Source organism: Pinus tabuliformis, chromosome 7 (genome assembly GCF_031772625.1).
Source record: "Pinus tabuliformis cultivar Carrire ecotype Pingquan chromosome 7, CPIR1, whole genome shotgun sequence".
Classification (NCBI taxonomy): Eukaryota; Viridiplantae; Streptophyta; class Pinopsida; order Pinales; family Pinaceae; genus Pinus; species Pinus tabuliformis.
The window spans coordinates 1063725727-1063742884 of record NC_142293.1 but is presented as its reverse complement, the minus strand read 5'-3'; the positions used below and the strand labels follow the sequence as shown (position 1 = coordinate 1063742884).

The 17158-nt window shown below is 38.2% G+C and overlaps 1 protein-coding gene across 1 annotated transcript; it reads left to right on the top strand.

Annotated features, from left to right (window-relative positions):
* Positions 1 to 16417: 16417 nt before the first annotated feature.
* Positions 16418 to 16942, top strand: LOC149251300 (uncharacterized). The gene has a single exon (XM_089453845.1). The coding sequence runs from the start codon at positions 16418 to 16420 to the stop codon at positions 16940 to 16942; it is 525 nt and encodes a 174-aa protein (XP_089309971.1).
* The last annotated feature ends 216 nt before the right edge of the window (positions 16943 to 17158 follow it).

Genomic DNA, 17158 nt, shown 5'->3' with positions numbered 1-17158 from the left:
GGTGAGGAGAGGTGGAATATCTTTGAGTTGGGTTCAAGGGAATGTACCCCAGCAAGGCCAAATGGATGGAGAAGGAAAAGGTGAGGGAACAATTCCCTCACTTTCCAATTGACTAATGAAAGCTTTTGGTGGTCCAAAAGCTCCTCAATGGGGAGGATTGATCCACATGGATCTTCAGATACAATGGCATGGAAAAGCTCAAAATTCAAAGTGGTAGAAAAGAAAGTATCCTAACATCATATCGAAGTGCTTGTCACCCTAATTCCAACGATGTGAATGGCACTCCAATCTGAGTCCGGATGATGAAGTTATGGTAGAAAGAAGGTCACCTTGTTCCTTTGGAAAATGAGGTTTTTTTTCCCTAAAAATGGCTTTAAGCCTTTAAAAGGCAAAATCACAATCGGAGAAGTCAAAGGGGCAGACTTAAGGAGGCACAACGGATCCCCTGATCAATGATATCTGATCAATCGAATTCCAGGGCTTGCTATGTGTGATGGCGACTACCGATATCAGCGTTGGCGGATGCCAAAGGTAGGACCCCTGGGCCGATGCCGATGTGACAGGGCCAATGTAATACACCGATATCGGTGATTGGCGGATTAGCGTATCAGCGATTGGCAATACCCCCATACATAGGGCCTTTGACATCAATGGTTTGCAATTTGCAATCAGCGCGAACTCGACAGGAAAATAGGGCCGATTTAATATATTTTGAAGTCCAGCTTTATAGCCTTTCGGTTGGGATTTTCAATGTTACCATGTACTATTTGTTTTAATATAAAAAGGCTATTCTGAGGTTTTGATGCACCTGTCGATCCTTCTATGCAAACGACTTCTATTACAAACAAAAAAGACCCTGATTTTTAAGCAGCCTTGTATTATAAAACCCAATGCACACAGCAAAGTGCAGGGAGACGATTTTTAGGCACACAGTTTGAGGCAACAACTTGCAGGAGGGGAATTTATCATTTTGTCTGAATTGGGAAAATGTTATATGGTTTATGCACTTCTCGACACCACGGACACAGTGGTGTTATCCATTTCCTCATCTGAGTTCTCCTTTTCACAACCATTTTCCAGAATGGAGGTATAAGCCTCTTTTTATGTAACTAATGATTGTATTCTCTTCTTTTCATGCCATTTAATGAATGAAGGCCTCCCCATTGATCGAGTAGGGCTCGAAGACATAGTCCGAGTTGGACAAAATCTATTATCTAGTCTTTTTGTCTTCTTGTTGTACCTTTATGTGTTTTTCTTCTTCTTTCTTGTGTGAACATTAAATTCTTGTGTTAAGCTGAAATTTCTACATGTGATTCTTTTCATACATCTATAAGCAAATGATCCCTGGATCATTAGATGATACAAATGATAATACCTCCTTGGTATATATAGGAGTCTAAGGGGTCACAATATAATTAGAGCCTACATAACAATAATAATATAAGGCAAAAAAAATAACAATAGTGGGCTTCTATGGGGCACAAAAATAAAAATATGAGGAATACATGCACACAAAAATAACAGTAGGAGGCTACACTAACAATAACAATAAGGGGTATACACTAGTATTATAGGGACCTAACATTGCGTAATCCAGATCCATTTCCAATTGCCCAATTCTTGCAATCCTTATTTTAGCAACATAGGAAAGAATGCAACATGCACTAGAAATAAAAGATGTCAATGCTGACGAGAAGCAAGAAATTGTAATCATAAAACGTATTTGTGATCATAATTGTAAAAAAAAAAAGTTAAAAAAAATCACCTAAAGTAAGGACATCAACTAGGACAATGACATAATGAATACCAAAGCCAAATACAAGGATAACCTATACAAATTCACAAAGTGTTTTCTCAGCCATTCATTCCAATTGTTACAAAGGTCTAAGGGATTATGGTGGTAAGGAACTAAATTTTCACCCAACACAAAGTAGAGCATGACGAACCCTGCAACCTTTGTCTTACAACCTTTGACTAGTCCCTATCATTCTGTTAATGTGGTGTCACATTATTTGATATTGGGTTTAAAAGGAGCTACACTAGAATCACCTTATGGAGTATCTAAAATCTGATTTTGAAAAGCAGAGTGCACAACTAGATGAAGCTTGTGTTGGAAACTTAACTATAATGGGAATAAATACAATGAAAGTGAAAATTACTATTCTTTTTTTCATGAGTTTTAAAGTCAAAAATAATACAAGGAATAAAACTATATTCTCGAACCAAACCATTAAATTAGTAGGACATTTTGATCTTTAGACCACACTACTACAAAGATATAATGTACATTATTTGAATGCTTTAAGAACACACATACATAATCAAGGAATTATTTACTGGACAAAGATACACCAAACTTTTATGCGACCTTTGAGATAAAATTTTCTACGTACTCCCTTCTAGCAACTAGCACACATAAATAAATGCCCACTATCTCAATTAGCACTTCTGTGGTAAATGTCATCACGTGACTTAGAGAACAAACAACTACCATAATGCATCTAGAAGAATTACCACTGTATAACCTAGACACGAAATCGCTCACCTCAAACATTTAGAAAAATTTTGAACCAGGAAATAATTCCCAAGGACACCTTTTGTAACGAGTCCCCCCCCCCCCACCCAAGTCCCAAAAAGTAGTTTACATCTCTTGAATCAATTAGCATCTCATATCAAAATTTTTAAAATCATAGTATGAAAATAATTTCCAATACAATTAGCTCACTTACATGACACCAAAAAACGTTTAGTTGAATATCCACATTCTCAACCCAAGACCTCACTGCTACATGATGGTAATGTATGTTGTATGAAATTTTTAAGCACTCACATATTATCCACATTATGATCTCCATACCTCATTGCTATAGGGTTGTAATGAATATTGTGTGAACAAAATAACCACTCACATATAAAAGGAAGGAGGTACCACATTCTTGAAAAATATCCTACACATTTTGCACTTGTGTTCAAAAGGAGCTTGTCTTCCACCCCAAGAATGAACTGCACAATATGAAACCATACAACTTTGAGAGAAAATCCCTCACATCATGCAACTAGAAAAATGATCACCATACAGTCTAACGAAAAAATTGTTGACATGACGCAAATAAAAAAATGATCACTCAAGACAATAATATGAAAAAAATAATTTTGTGATGAGCTCCCCTAAAATGTAGAACATGTGTTGGCAACATGTATGCTAAAAATTGCATGATCAACACCTAACCAATGCACCTATGCACAAAATAACTAGAACTAGTGGTTACAATTATCACATGACTTTTTAAACTTTGAAGGTGTGTATTAGATACCAATTAATGATGATATGTCATTCATGATATCTTACTTTGAGCACTTGACCAGTGCACCGGTAAACAAAATAAATAGAATTACTCCTTAGAATTGTCACATTATATTTTAAAGTTTCATGATATGCTTTAGATACTAACTAGTGACAATATTTTATTGATGATATGTATACTAACTAACATGTACAACGATCACAATTATACCTTCCTTCTGGTCCTAGAAGTCCTGTACCTCCTAGAGACCGTCCACTTGTATATTGTTTCAATGGCATCTATATGTGTCTCAAACAAAAAATCCAACAAAATCATATGACATTGTATACTGATATAATTCTAGTCCACATCACATCATTCAAAAATCAAGGGTCAAATTTTCAACTAATGTTGTTTTGAAAAGAAAAAAGTGGCAAAATTGTGGTAAAGTGATCATTCAGGGGACTATTGACCACAAGGTAATTTGTATAGTCCCTAGTAGAGGTAGGGACTATATATTTTAATAGTCATTGTTGAACAACCGTGAGCATTCATGATCCATAGTTCCTGCCTAAAGTTAAAATAGTTTCATATATGCATAAAAACGTTTATTTTCTTGCTCCACACACATACTCCCTCTACACACCTTTTTTTCCACACATGCCCCTATTTCACACATTTTTTACTTCACTTGCATCTTGGGTTGCACAAACATGTTGTTCTGCATAGCTAAATGTGTAAAAGCTTAAAATGGAAAAATTTATTAACTATTGTGGTAGCTTTTGATTTCCTAATTATTTATGCATTTTTTAAATTTTTTTTCTTAAAGTTAAAATAATTTCATGTGTGTGGAAAAAAATTATGTTCTTTCCCTGCACACACATATCCTCTACACATTTGTTCTCCTACAAATATCCCCTACTCTGAACATCCTTTGCTTTTCACACATCACTCACTCCATATAGCTATTATTCAACATAACTAAATGTGTAAAAGTTTAAAATCAAAAAAAGATGTTAACTGTTGCAATTTTTTTTATTTCTCAATTAATTGTGCAGTTGTTTATTCTAAAGTTCCTACATAAAGTTAAAATAATTTTATTTGTGCAGAAACATTTTTTGTTCCTATTCCACACACGCATTCCCTTTGCGCACCCATTCTCCTCCACATACCCCCTATTCTACACATCCTATCCTCAGCACACATTCTACACATCCTATACTGAGCACACATCACTGGCTCCATACAACTATTGTTCTGCATAGTTGAACGTGTAAAATTTAAAATGAAAACAATATGTTAACTATTACAACAACATTTAATTTCTCAATTATTTGCGCAGTTTTTTGTTTTAGAGTTTATGCATAATAAATTGACGTGTGTGTAAAAAAGTTTACATTCTTTTTGTGCGCATGTGTTCCCTCTACACACCTCTTCTCCTGCACATACTCCCTATTATGCACATCATTTACTCCACACACATTTGTGGCTCCATACACCTATCATTCTACATAGTTGAATCTCTAAAAGTTTAAAACAAAAAAATATGTGAACCATTGCAACAATTTTTTATTTTGATCAAATATTTCTAAAGCCATCACACCAAGTTTTTTGGTCAATATTTCAATCCATCGAGTGTGACTCATCTTCTCAACTTTTTTGTAGTTTTTTATTTTAAAGTTTTTGCATAAAGTTAACCTAATTTCATATGTACGAAAAATAGTTTTCATCCTTGTTTCACACTTCCATTCCCTTTCCAGACCTATTTTTTGTTACATACCCCCTCTCCTACACATCCTTTACTCCGCACATATGACCAACTCCATACACCTATTTTTCAACATAGATGAATCTATACAAGTTTCAAATCAAAAAAATATATTAACTATTACAAAAACTTTTGATTTCCCAATTATTTGTGCAAAGTCTTATTTTAGAGTCTTTTCTTATATTTCAAATAATTTCATGTGTGCAGAAAAAGTTTATGTTCCTATTTCACACATGCATTCCCTCTATAAACCCATTCTCCCACACATACCCCCTATTTTCACATCCTTTTACTCCACACACATGCCCATCTCTATACAACTATTCTTCTTCATACTTGAATATGTAAAAGTTTAAAATGAAAAAAAAATAATATGTTAACTGTTGCAATAACTTTTGATTTCCCAATTGTGTGTGCAACTTTTTATCTTAATGTCTCTTCTTAAAGTTAAAATAATTTCATGTGTTTGGAAAAAAAATTATGTTCTTGCTCTACACACACACTCCCTTTGCACACGAGTTCACCCACACATACCCCCATATTCCATACATATTATTCTCCACACACATCTACATACACCTTTTTTTTTCCACATCGCTAAATGTGTAAAAATTTAACATGAAAAAATATGTCAACTATTACAAGAACTTTTTATTTCCCAATTATTTTCAACAATTTTTTATTTTAAAGTTTTTTCTTAAAGTTTGTGGAAAAAGGAAGTTTATTTTTCATGTGTGGGAAAAGGTTTATGTTCTTACTGTGCACAAACATTCCCTCTACACACCAGTTCTCCTACACATACCCCCTTTTCTTAAAGCTAATAAAGCTAAAATAATTTGATGTATGAAAAAAATTATGTTTTTCTTCTACACACATATTCCCTTTGCACACTCGTTTTCCTCTGCATACGCCCTGTTTTGCACATCTATTACTCCATACACATCCATGATTCCATAGACCTGTTTTTTCCCATAGCTAAATGTATAAAATTTTAAAATAAAAGTTAATGTTTCTCCTTAAAGTTAAAATAATTTCATGTGTTCTCTATGCACACTCATTGTCTCCCATAAATGACCACGATTGTAGATTCCCCCCTAACCCCTCGCTTACATAAATGACCTAGGAAGAGCACCAACAATTTCATGCTAATAGCATCACTGTGAGTGTGAGTGTTAGAGCACTCATTGATAGAATGGGCATTTAGAAAATTAGTCTTATTTTCATTTTAATATTAATTATGAGACACTTACAAATACCAAAACTAAATTTCCATCGAGTAAGGGAATTATGTCTTATGAAGGATCATTTTTTAATGGAAAATTAGAATTAATATGTTTAAAAATTAGAAAATTACTTTTTAATTTAGAGTAAAATGAAAATATTCAAAAATTTCCTAAGAAAGTCTGGCAAAGTAAGATACTATTCACTACAAGGTGATTGTTATAGTCCTTGGTAGTGGTAGGGACTAATAAATGAGGATCAATAATGATGATTTTTCATTAGGTAATACATTGAAATCTATTTTAAAACTTAAAAATTAATGTTGTTGCGCCAAGAAGTGCTCTCTAGCCCAATATGGCAGAGATGTTGTAATGTAATGTTTTACATTTTTACAAAGTAAAGTTACACTTAGAGAGAGAGAGAGAGAGAGAGAGAGAGAGAGAGAGAGAGAGGATTAATGTAATGTAATGTAAGAGTAATGTAAAAATTTTAACTCGGTAAAAAAATAAATAAATAAAGATAACAAAATAAAAACAACCCTATAAACATAAAATTATAAATGGCCCATGGTATTGACTCATGGTATTCAAGTGGAATACATTTTATTTAAAGGTGGAAATTAAACCTCCCTAGATCCATTTTAAATCGAGATATACAAAGCATTCAGAGGGATCAAATCTCTTGAGACGCAAATCTCTTTTAGAGTGAAGAGATTTGATCCCTCTCGGTGCTTGGTAGATCTGGAGTTAAGATGGGTCTAGGCTAGCATATGTTGTAATATATTATTCTTGGTATATTCGGAGTTAAGACGGATCTAGGCTAGCATATGTTGTAATATATTATTCTATTTTTTATTTCATGAATACACAAATAATCGAGATAAATAATAATTTATAATTGATATTTTTTAAATATGAACACAAAGGTTATCTATTAAAATATATTTTACAATGGAAAAATTAATAAATTAATGTTTTACATATTGACATATATTATTGGATTTGTTATTTCAATATTTAAATTCCTTAGTTTATGACAAATAATTGAGATAAATGATTAATTTATTACCTGTTATCTTTTAAACATAAGGGGGGCATGAAGGGACATTCTTTATTATTATTATCTAAGTCATTTTTTGTCTTATCCATTTTGTTGTAATCAAAGATAAATGAATACATTTTAAGTAAGTTTCTCAAAACTTGCCTCAAATTTCATTTTTCAATTTTTAAAAAGCACTACAAAATATCTGTAGTTATAAGATCATTATTATTAGTCTTTTTTTCATCAAGTTATGTGAAATTATCCTAGCAAAAAGGATCAATGTATGGCTATAAATTCGAAGAAAAACAGTTAAAAGGGCACATTGGATTTAGGAGCTATTGTTCACGTGTGACCCACCTTGTTATGATTAGAATCATTATGAATGAGTGTTCTAATAATAAAATCATTTTCCTATGTTCTTTGATTAACTTTAGAAAAGAATTTGACATAGTCCCCAAACTAACCTTTTGAATAAATTACAAAAGATAAAAGTTCCTTTCGAGTTGGGAGCTATTACATTGAGCTTGTATGCAAATGCTATTATAAGGTTTAGGAATATTGTGCTTATTTGAAAGAAATTAATAGTAATATAATACTTAACCAAGGGTGTATTCTATTTCCTACTGTCTGTTGTATAGACATCGATAAGTTAAATGGTTGCATTGTGTTGGATATCTCTAGTTGCTATAGCCATAATATTTATTCTTTAGGTTGATGGTACTGTCCTTATGATAGCTCAAGACCCTACAACATGATCAAGAAATTAAAAATTCCATAGAGTTTTTAATCTATAACACAATTTTGATTGTTAAAATCCATGAAACAAAGATTAGGATAATCAAATTCAGAATGATCACTTGTGCTAATTTTCTGTATGACAATCTCAACTTGGTGGAAGTGACTTAAAATAAAATATCTTGGAATCAATCTTCACTATGTAATTTCATTGAAGAAAAGGATAAACGGAGGGTAGAATGCTTATTATGGTCTTGAAAATATTTGTAAACGAAAGGACCTTTAGTGATGAGATAATAAGCAACTCCGCTTTAAGATTTCTCCAGTCTCATTTTCATATATATTTGTGAAGTTTTGGGATGAAACATCTCTAGAGAGTCATGGAGAAAGAGAAGGAAAATCTAGAAGTGCTTTATAACTTATAATATTAAAATTTAATGAAATACATACTATCTTATGATCCTCACAGAAGTAAGTCTCTTCCCTATTAAGAGCATGGCTATGATTAGGTACCTAATGAAAAAGAACAAGATACACAACATGGAAGATGAGAGTATTTCTAATATTGCTTCAAAATCGAGTCAAAATCACTTGTGATTAAAGTAATATTAGCATAGATATGCCAAGTCGTGGATAAATAATTGGGGAATCAAGGAAGAGGTCATTCTATAGAATAACAATAATATCAAATTATTGTTGATATGAATTTAAGGAGAGATTTTGATATGATAAAAAAAATAGAAAATAATGAAAAATTAAGATACTACAAGGAGGTAATCAAGCCTAATCTAGAAGATCAAAGATGCCTCTCTATTTTAAAGAGGAAAAGCACCATCACCAAATAAAGAACAAGCTTTCACAAGCTGGATCATGAAATATGTTATTGGGCCATCTTAGAATACCATGGATTAAAGGAATTTTCCAACTTTGTGAAGTTAAGAGGGTCAAATATGAAAGAAACTTTCTCTTACATTGTTTTGTGCCCACTGACATTATATCACAATTTCAAAATATTTTCTATAATACCAACTTTCCTAGCCCTTTAACTCTTCAAAACCATGGTGTTTAAGAATACTTCCTTAAAGATACTCTAACATAGCGATAAAATATTAAAACAAACCATGTAATTCCTCACTTTTCTTAATGATCAACAAACCAATGTTGGTCTTACTATATGCTAATAACTATCATCGTTAGAATTCTTTATCATTGAGTTTTTTCTTTGGTATTGGCATGGTAAGAATTATATTAAAATAAACCTATATTAAATTGAAACTATATATATATATATATATATATATATATATATATATATATATATATATATTTGCATTGAATAAGATATTAAAAGGCTTTAATAATTGAGTGAGTCTTCTACTTTATCATAATAATTTAATGGTGTACAACATTAGTGGGCTTAAGGTCAAGAATATGTATTTCCTTTTAAAAGGTCACTAATCCAAATCAAAAGTGGGGTAGATTATGTAAATATCCATAAAATTTAATATTTAGATCACTAGATGGAGGTGGGTCCCTTATTCCAGAAATAAAGTGGTCTCATACACTAATTTGGTATCTACCTCCATTTTCAACAACATATATAAGAGGCAAAGGGTGAGGACATGGGTGGAGGGGTGGCAATGTGGTGGGGGGTGAGATATTAAGGAAAAATTGGTGGTGGAGGGGCGGGAGTGGGGCTAAGGGGGAAGATATTAGGGGGAAGATTATTCCTAATATCCAATATGTTTTCGTTAATATCTCTTGCCATTCCCATGGGCATATGAATTGTCAGTGGGAATACATATTACAGAAAGGTGGGTGGGAATTCGAGAGAGATATTTTGGAAAATTGAATAATGTTTCCCTAATATATACACCCATCCCCATGATAGATTTTTTTTTTAACTAAAATGAGACTTTTTGGAGAATGAGTACCTTCAAAAGATTAACTAGCACTATTACACAACATACAACTATTTCATAAAAACGAGAAACCAGCTAGTTACAACATGTCTTCAAAGACTTGACCATGGGGAAAAAAATTGTTAACCAAAACACTTGAGCTAAGATCCCTTGACTCTTTAAAAAACATGGGGTTAGGATTTGATCCACTTATGTGTACACAAGTCATGAAACCTCTTAATATGGTCTCTCTAGTTGTAACCACATATTCAGCCACTACCTCAACTTTCCCCCATGGCGCTAGGGAAGCCCTCATGGGAATTGAACCTTGTTCAATGGTGAAAAATCTTCCCTTTCCGCCATAGGTTCCAACCCCTTTGGGCATCCCTATGGGAGATACTAGGAAAAATGGGGCGAAGGGAATATACCCCCACCTCCATCCTCACCCTCACATTTTCCCTATTATCTCCCACTACAACATCCTTCACCCTCATAAAGAAGTGGGGGATGTGGGAAAGTCTATTAGATTAGGTTCTTTTGTGTCCTTTTAATTATGAGATGATGCAAAGAGCCTTCTAAAAGGCCCCTAGACAACAACAATTGTAGGTAGGCTAAGAACTAGGAATAGATGGATATTATTTCTTTTCAAAAGAACACCACAACTAGTGTAAATCAATCCTAGCTACGCATAACAATTTCTTATTTATCTTCTTATTACAATTACTAGACTTTTCCAAATATCTCAAAATATGAAGATAGTTTATGCTCAAACTAGAGAAAACTTCATAAAATATGAATGATGCTGTTAATTATTTTAAAATGACTTCGCTCACTAAACTAAACTATATATATATACTTACTTACTTACTTAATTGACCAATAGGGGATTTGAACTAATAAAATTTTCACCAGTGTGTGAATAGTATACCTATTTAGTGTCAATTGAATGATATCTATATATTTATGATTATAAAATAATATTACTTTCAAAATTTTGAATGTGCATTATGAAAAGAGAGAAATATTTTATAAAAATAAACATCTATAATTATTATTATAGATGATGATGATTAGTAGGGAGACAGTTATGGCAGACATTATGGAGCTAGAGGCGGTGGACTACTCGGAGGAACCTACGCCGGACAAGGTTATTTTCGGGAACCCCAGTTTCGCTGCCCGTTCACAGTTTGCACCTTCCTCATCATCGACCGCTCTAGATCTGCCGCTGTACCCGCCCTCCGTCTTGCTGCCTGTTCTCTGCACTCCTCAATCCAATTCAGGAGCGAACCCTATCGATTCTCCGCGCTTTGAGGTACCCCCACTCTCGCCGGGCTCTCTTCATTTTCTGGCTACCCACACTCCCCCCTCGCCCTCTTTTGATCCGCTCGCCCACCCTCTCCTCTCGGCGCCCCCATCCCCTCCGCCGATCCCCCCTGCATCCAATCCATCATCTTCGGGAGCCCGTCCTTCCGGCTGCTTCGAAACTCCTGCTGTTAAAATCAAGCCCGCAAAACCCGCATCTCTGGACGGTATCTCAAACCCCCTGGTTGACCATCCGTCGGCTCCCCGCACCTGCAAAAAGAAGACCAAGTGTATCAAGGCTACGGCAAAAGACATCACCATCAGATTTGACGAATCTAAGTCTCTCAGTGATCTCATGGACATGGCCAACACTGTTCTGGTAGGGCATGTCCGGGGCAGGACATACTCGGCGAAACGGCTCAAGCTATGGGTGAAGGAAATCTGGGGCGGGGTGTTATTTGACCTTCCTGAGGTCCATGTTCTCCCCAGAGGATGGTTTTCCCTACATTTCTCCAAGGAAAGTCACACAAATCTGGTATTGGCCAGATACTGGCATATCGAAATGGCTCCGGTCCTCCTCAAGAGATGGAGCCCCCTCTTTGATCCAGAACGAGAACAGATCGGAGCCGGACCGATTTGGGTGCGCCTGCCTGGCCTCCCTCTGCAATTCTGGGCGGAAGAAGTTTTCATCAGGATCGGGAATGCCCTGGGGACATATCTGGATTACGATCGCACTTTTGTTGAATCTGGGAACCGTACCCTAGCGCGTATTTTGGTTCACTTAGACACCCGTGATGGACTCGAAGAACAGATCACACTTCAGTGGGGAAGGTGTATCAGGGTGCAGATCCTTGACTATGAAGGAGTTCCCTTCCGTTGCAGACGATGTCACAAAGTTGGGCACCTCATAAAGGAATGCCCACTCATCAAGAAAGCAGAAGAATCACCGAAGGTTACTCCGGCTCCAACCAGAACGACATCTCCTATCACCTCTCGACCTACCTCTTCGGGACTGCCCCCAGCGACTACCTCACCTGCGGTCGATCCGGGATTACGGCAACCCTCACCGCCAAGGACCAGGGCTCGCTCGGCAGCAGAAGCTGGTATGGTCTCGGGTTCTCTTTCACCCCCCTTACTTTCTTCTATTGATGTGATGAATGATTGTGGTTCCACCTCACAGACATCTATGGTTCACTGTGCATTATCAACCCCCCCCCCATATGCACCACAGATCCCATTATTTCCACTTCCTCCCCCTTGGCTTGCCCCTCCCTTTCGACCTCGGAGCCCTCCCCTCCCCATACATATTTCCTCCGATCCAGGACTCAAGCCAAAGAGCCTCCCATTAATCATTCGGGACTGGGCATAGCGATACCAGAGGGTGGGGCCTTGACCACCAGGGGTAGGAAATCCCATCTTTCAAAGGCTATTAAACAAGCGGGGGCAGAGGTAGTATCAGGTCGGCAATCCACCATTGACGGGGTCCTTAGAGCAGGACACACCCCGAGAGGTGTTCCCCCATGAAGTGCCTATCCTTCAATTGCAGAGGATTGGCTAGTTCCTCCAAGAAACTAGCTATGAAGAGGCTCATAGAATCTGAACCTATCGATATCATCATGCTTCAAGAAACCCTCTGTTCTGCTGATCAGATTACTCGAGCCATGAATGCCTTGACTCCGGGCTGGACCTACACAGCCATTGATGCCGTCGGCCGATCGGGGGGTCTGGCCATTGGAATTAACCCTCGTTCTATCAAGGTGGACTCGACCTGGGGGGGATCGGGATTTCTAGGGCTTGACTTTTTCTCAGCAGATCTAGGCATGAACCTTCGCATTGTCAATGTTTACGCCCCCTGTACCCAGAGAGAATCGTTCTGGCAGAATCTTCTACAACTTACCATTATGGGCGAAGACCGGGTTATTATTGGAGGAGACCTTAATTTCTCTCTGGGGTTCAGGGAGTCATGGGGATCGGCGGCTCAAATTGACTCCATTACAGACTTCATGACCAATCTGCTCGAGCAATCAAACTTCATGGATATACCCATGCAGAAAATTCTTCCCACTTGGAGGAACAGACGGGTGGGGGACGCTGCACTAGCCCGCAGACTTGATAGATTCCTTATGAAGGAGACACTTCTTCAGCGCCTTCAACATTACAAACAATGGGTTGGCTCAGGGGGATGGTCAGATCATTCTCCAATATACCTAGAGATGCAGGGTCCCTTCAAGAAGCCCAAAGCACCTTATAAATTTAATCATACCTGGCTGAAGGACCCATCATATGTCAAGATGATAGCTGATTACTGGTCCTCTCACCCTATCAATGGATCAGAATCACTTGCTAAAGGATTCTGCAGGAATCTCTCGGATATTAAACATATATCTATTGCATGGGCAAAGGAGAAACAGGCCCGAGACGCTGCTCAACTAACCCATATTGAAGCTGAATTATGCTCTCTCACCGACGAAAGGGGGTTGGGGTTCATTACAGCAGCTGATAAATGCAGGCTCATTGAACTGGAGAATCAAAAAGCAAAAATCCTCAAAGAGAGAGAGGAATCCGCAAGATTGAGGAGTAGGGCTTTATGGATTCAAGCTGGGGATGACAACACGAAGTTCTTTCATAGCTATGCTAAGAGCAGGAAAGTATCTAATACTATCTGGAAGCTCCCCACACCTAATGGCGAAATAGCAGACACTTTTAACAAGCTCGCTCATCTGGGCACCTCACACTTCAGGGAACTCTACAAGTGCCCCCATGAGGTTAATCTACCTGATATCATCAATGTGGCAAATCACTTCCCGAGATTTGTAGAGGAAGAGGATGTGGAGACTCTAAACGATCCAGTTTCGGCAGAGGAGCTGGAAGGAGTACTGAAGTGGTTCAAAAAAGACAAGAGCCCTGGCCCGGATGGCTGGACCATTGAATTTTATTTAGCCTTCTATGAGGTCCTGGGTCAGGACCTGCTGAGGGTGGTCGAGGAGAGCAGAGCTACAGGATCCATTTACCATGCCATCAATTCAACCTTCATTGCTCTCATTCCAAAAACGGATACCCCTGAATCTTTTGATGACTACAGGCCTATCTCTTTGTGCAATTGCCTCTACAAAATCATCTCTAAGACTATTGCTAATCGTCTTAGACCAATCCTCTCCAGGTCCATTGCCCCACAACAATTTGCTTTCCTCGAATCTAGACAGATTCATGAGGCCATAGGCCTGGCCCAAGAAGCTATACACTCTATATGGTCCAAACACCTTAAAGCCATCCTCCTCAAAATTGACCTCTCTAAAGCCTTTGACCGGGTCAGCTGGCTCTATATCAAAATGATCCTAATCCACTTGGGTTTTCCTCACTCCTACATTTCATGGATCATGGCCTGTATATCCTCCCCAACTTTCAGTATCCTCATAAATGGTTCGGCCTCTCCCTTTTTTCATTCTGAAAGGGGTCTGAGACAGGGATGCCCCCTCTCCCCCCTGCTCTTCCTCCTGGTCATGGAAGGTCTAAGTCGCCTCATAGACTCTGCAAAGAGAGCTGGTGATATCCGGGGCCTTCGCATATCCGATTTATGTTTCCTCACACATCTGCTCTTCGTGGACGATGTTCTCATCCTTCTTGATGGCAGTATTCGAGACTCTCGATCTTTTTCAAAGATCCTTCGAATTTTTTCTGCTGCTACAGGTATGCTTCCAAATCAGACTAAATCCTCTATAACATGCTCCCGCACTACGGTCCAGGAATCCCAGCTAGCTCTACAGGTTTTTCCCTATATTGTTCTCCCTCTGGATAGAGGCCTCAAATATTTAGGATTCAGGCTGAAGCCTACTTGTCAAAGAATTGCTGATTGGACGTGGTTGGTCGCCAAATTGGAAAAAAGACTCTCAGGATGGAGCTTCAGATTTCTATCCAGGGCTGGCAGATTGGTACTCATAAAGTCTGTCTTAGAGGCTACCCCGGTCTTCTGGATGGCACTTGCGTGGATACCGAGGAATATTCTGGGACGTTTGAAGCAGCTGTGCAATCGATACCTTTGGAATGGAAGCCAGGACAAAAGAATATTTGCATGGATAAGCTGGAAGAAAATCACCTTGCCCAAAAAATGGGGTGGATGGGGTCTCAAAGATCTACCCGACTTCGCAATGGCTCTTGCTGCTAAGATGGGATGGACACTATTAACCAGCCAAAATCTTTGGGCACAAGTATCCTACCACAAATACATTTGGCCTCTGAACATTCTGGACTGGGCTAGATTACCATCTTGGACATCGAAGGGATGCTCATCAATATGGAAGGCCCTGTTACACTCCCTTCCCCTCATCCGGGATAATCTAGTTTGGAGAATTAACGATGGATCGCTGGGCAGGATTGGCCTGGATCCTTGGATTAATAGTGGGGGCAGACACACCCTCAACCGAGATCTCATTTCTTTCCTTCATGGTAGAGACATTCGGAATTTTGCACATATTGTTGATCAGCTGCACACAGACATATTCACTCAAGCTTGGAAATCGGCTCAGCAACTTGACCTTCCACTGCAGTGGCATCAGGAATGGAGCGAATATGTTCATGCCTTGACCGAATCCCATATCCGTATCAAACAAGGATCTGATGAACTGATATGGTGTAAGGCGGATGATGGAATATACGCGCCAAAGTTTGGGTACAGTGCACTTATCATTCACAGAAAACCGGAGCAAACGCCATCATGGTGGCGTGACATTTGGAAGTTGAATGCTCCTCCTCGCACCAGATTATTTTTCTGGTGTGTTCTCAAAGACACCATACCCACGGCCGAACACCTTACTCGCAGATCCATCTATGGACCCTCCTGGTGCACTTTCTGCAAAGCGGCATCTGAAACTTCGGCCCACATATTCCTCCATTGCCCGGCAGTTCGCACTCTATGGAACAACATCTGCACGCAACTTGGCATTTCGGGGAACTGGAATGGTGATGACATTTCAGGTGCATGGACTGCCTGGAATCATAGTCACCCGGGTTCAAAGCTTTTAAATCTCCCCCTCGTGGCAACCTGGCACATCTGGTGAGCACGGAACCAAGTTATTTTCGAGGATCAGGCTGTGTGCTGGCCCCGTACAGAAGCAACCATCATTGCCGTGTACCATCTAATACCTGACCCTCCCCCCACTCGAACCAGGATGATACAGGCTCAACCCACAATTGATAAATCGACCCCGTGGGCCTTCTTCGATGGGGCTGCGGACCAAAATGGATGCGGTGGTGGTTTTGTTCTACACATCAATGAACACCATAGATACCGTGTAAAAATGGGATTAGGCAGAGGATCCAATAATTATGCAGAGCACTTGGCCATTCGTAATCTAATACATTTCTCATTGACACATCAGTATACAAATCTTAACATATTTGGGGACTCGATGACGGTTGTAAATTGGATCAATAACGCTACTATTTGTCATACACACACTCTCAGCAATATATTATATGATGCACTTACACTCAAGGCAGCTTTTAATCATTTCTCTTGTCTACACATTTACAGAGAACATAACAACGAGGCTGAAAAATTATCCAAAGAGGCCACGATACTTCCCAGAGGCGAATGGCTAATTGTGGAGCAGAAGGGGACGGAAGAGCACAGGTTTTATCACATGCCATACATAGACCAGAGAGATCAGCGGGACAACAGTCCCGGTAGCTGACAGTAATTTTTTGCCATTTTTGTTTATGATGAAAACTGTACATAGATATGGATATCATATTGTATGCAAATAGATCGCATGTGATCTCGAACAGGCTATACAGACAGACTCTTTATTGTTTTCTATTGTATAAACTCTGATATATCACCCTGCGTGGTGGATTTTGTATGAACACTACAGCATATGCTAATCAGCATCTACTATATGTAATTTTTT

Coding starts and splice junctions, on each gene's coding strand:
- LOC149251300 (XM_089453845.1), top strand. CDS start 16,418: ATGATACAGGCTCAACCCACAATTGATAAATCGACCCCGTGGGCCTTC.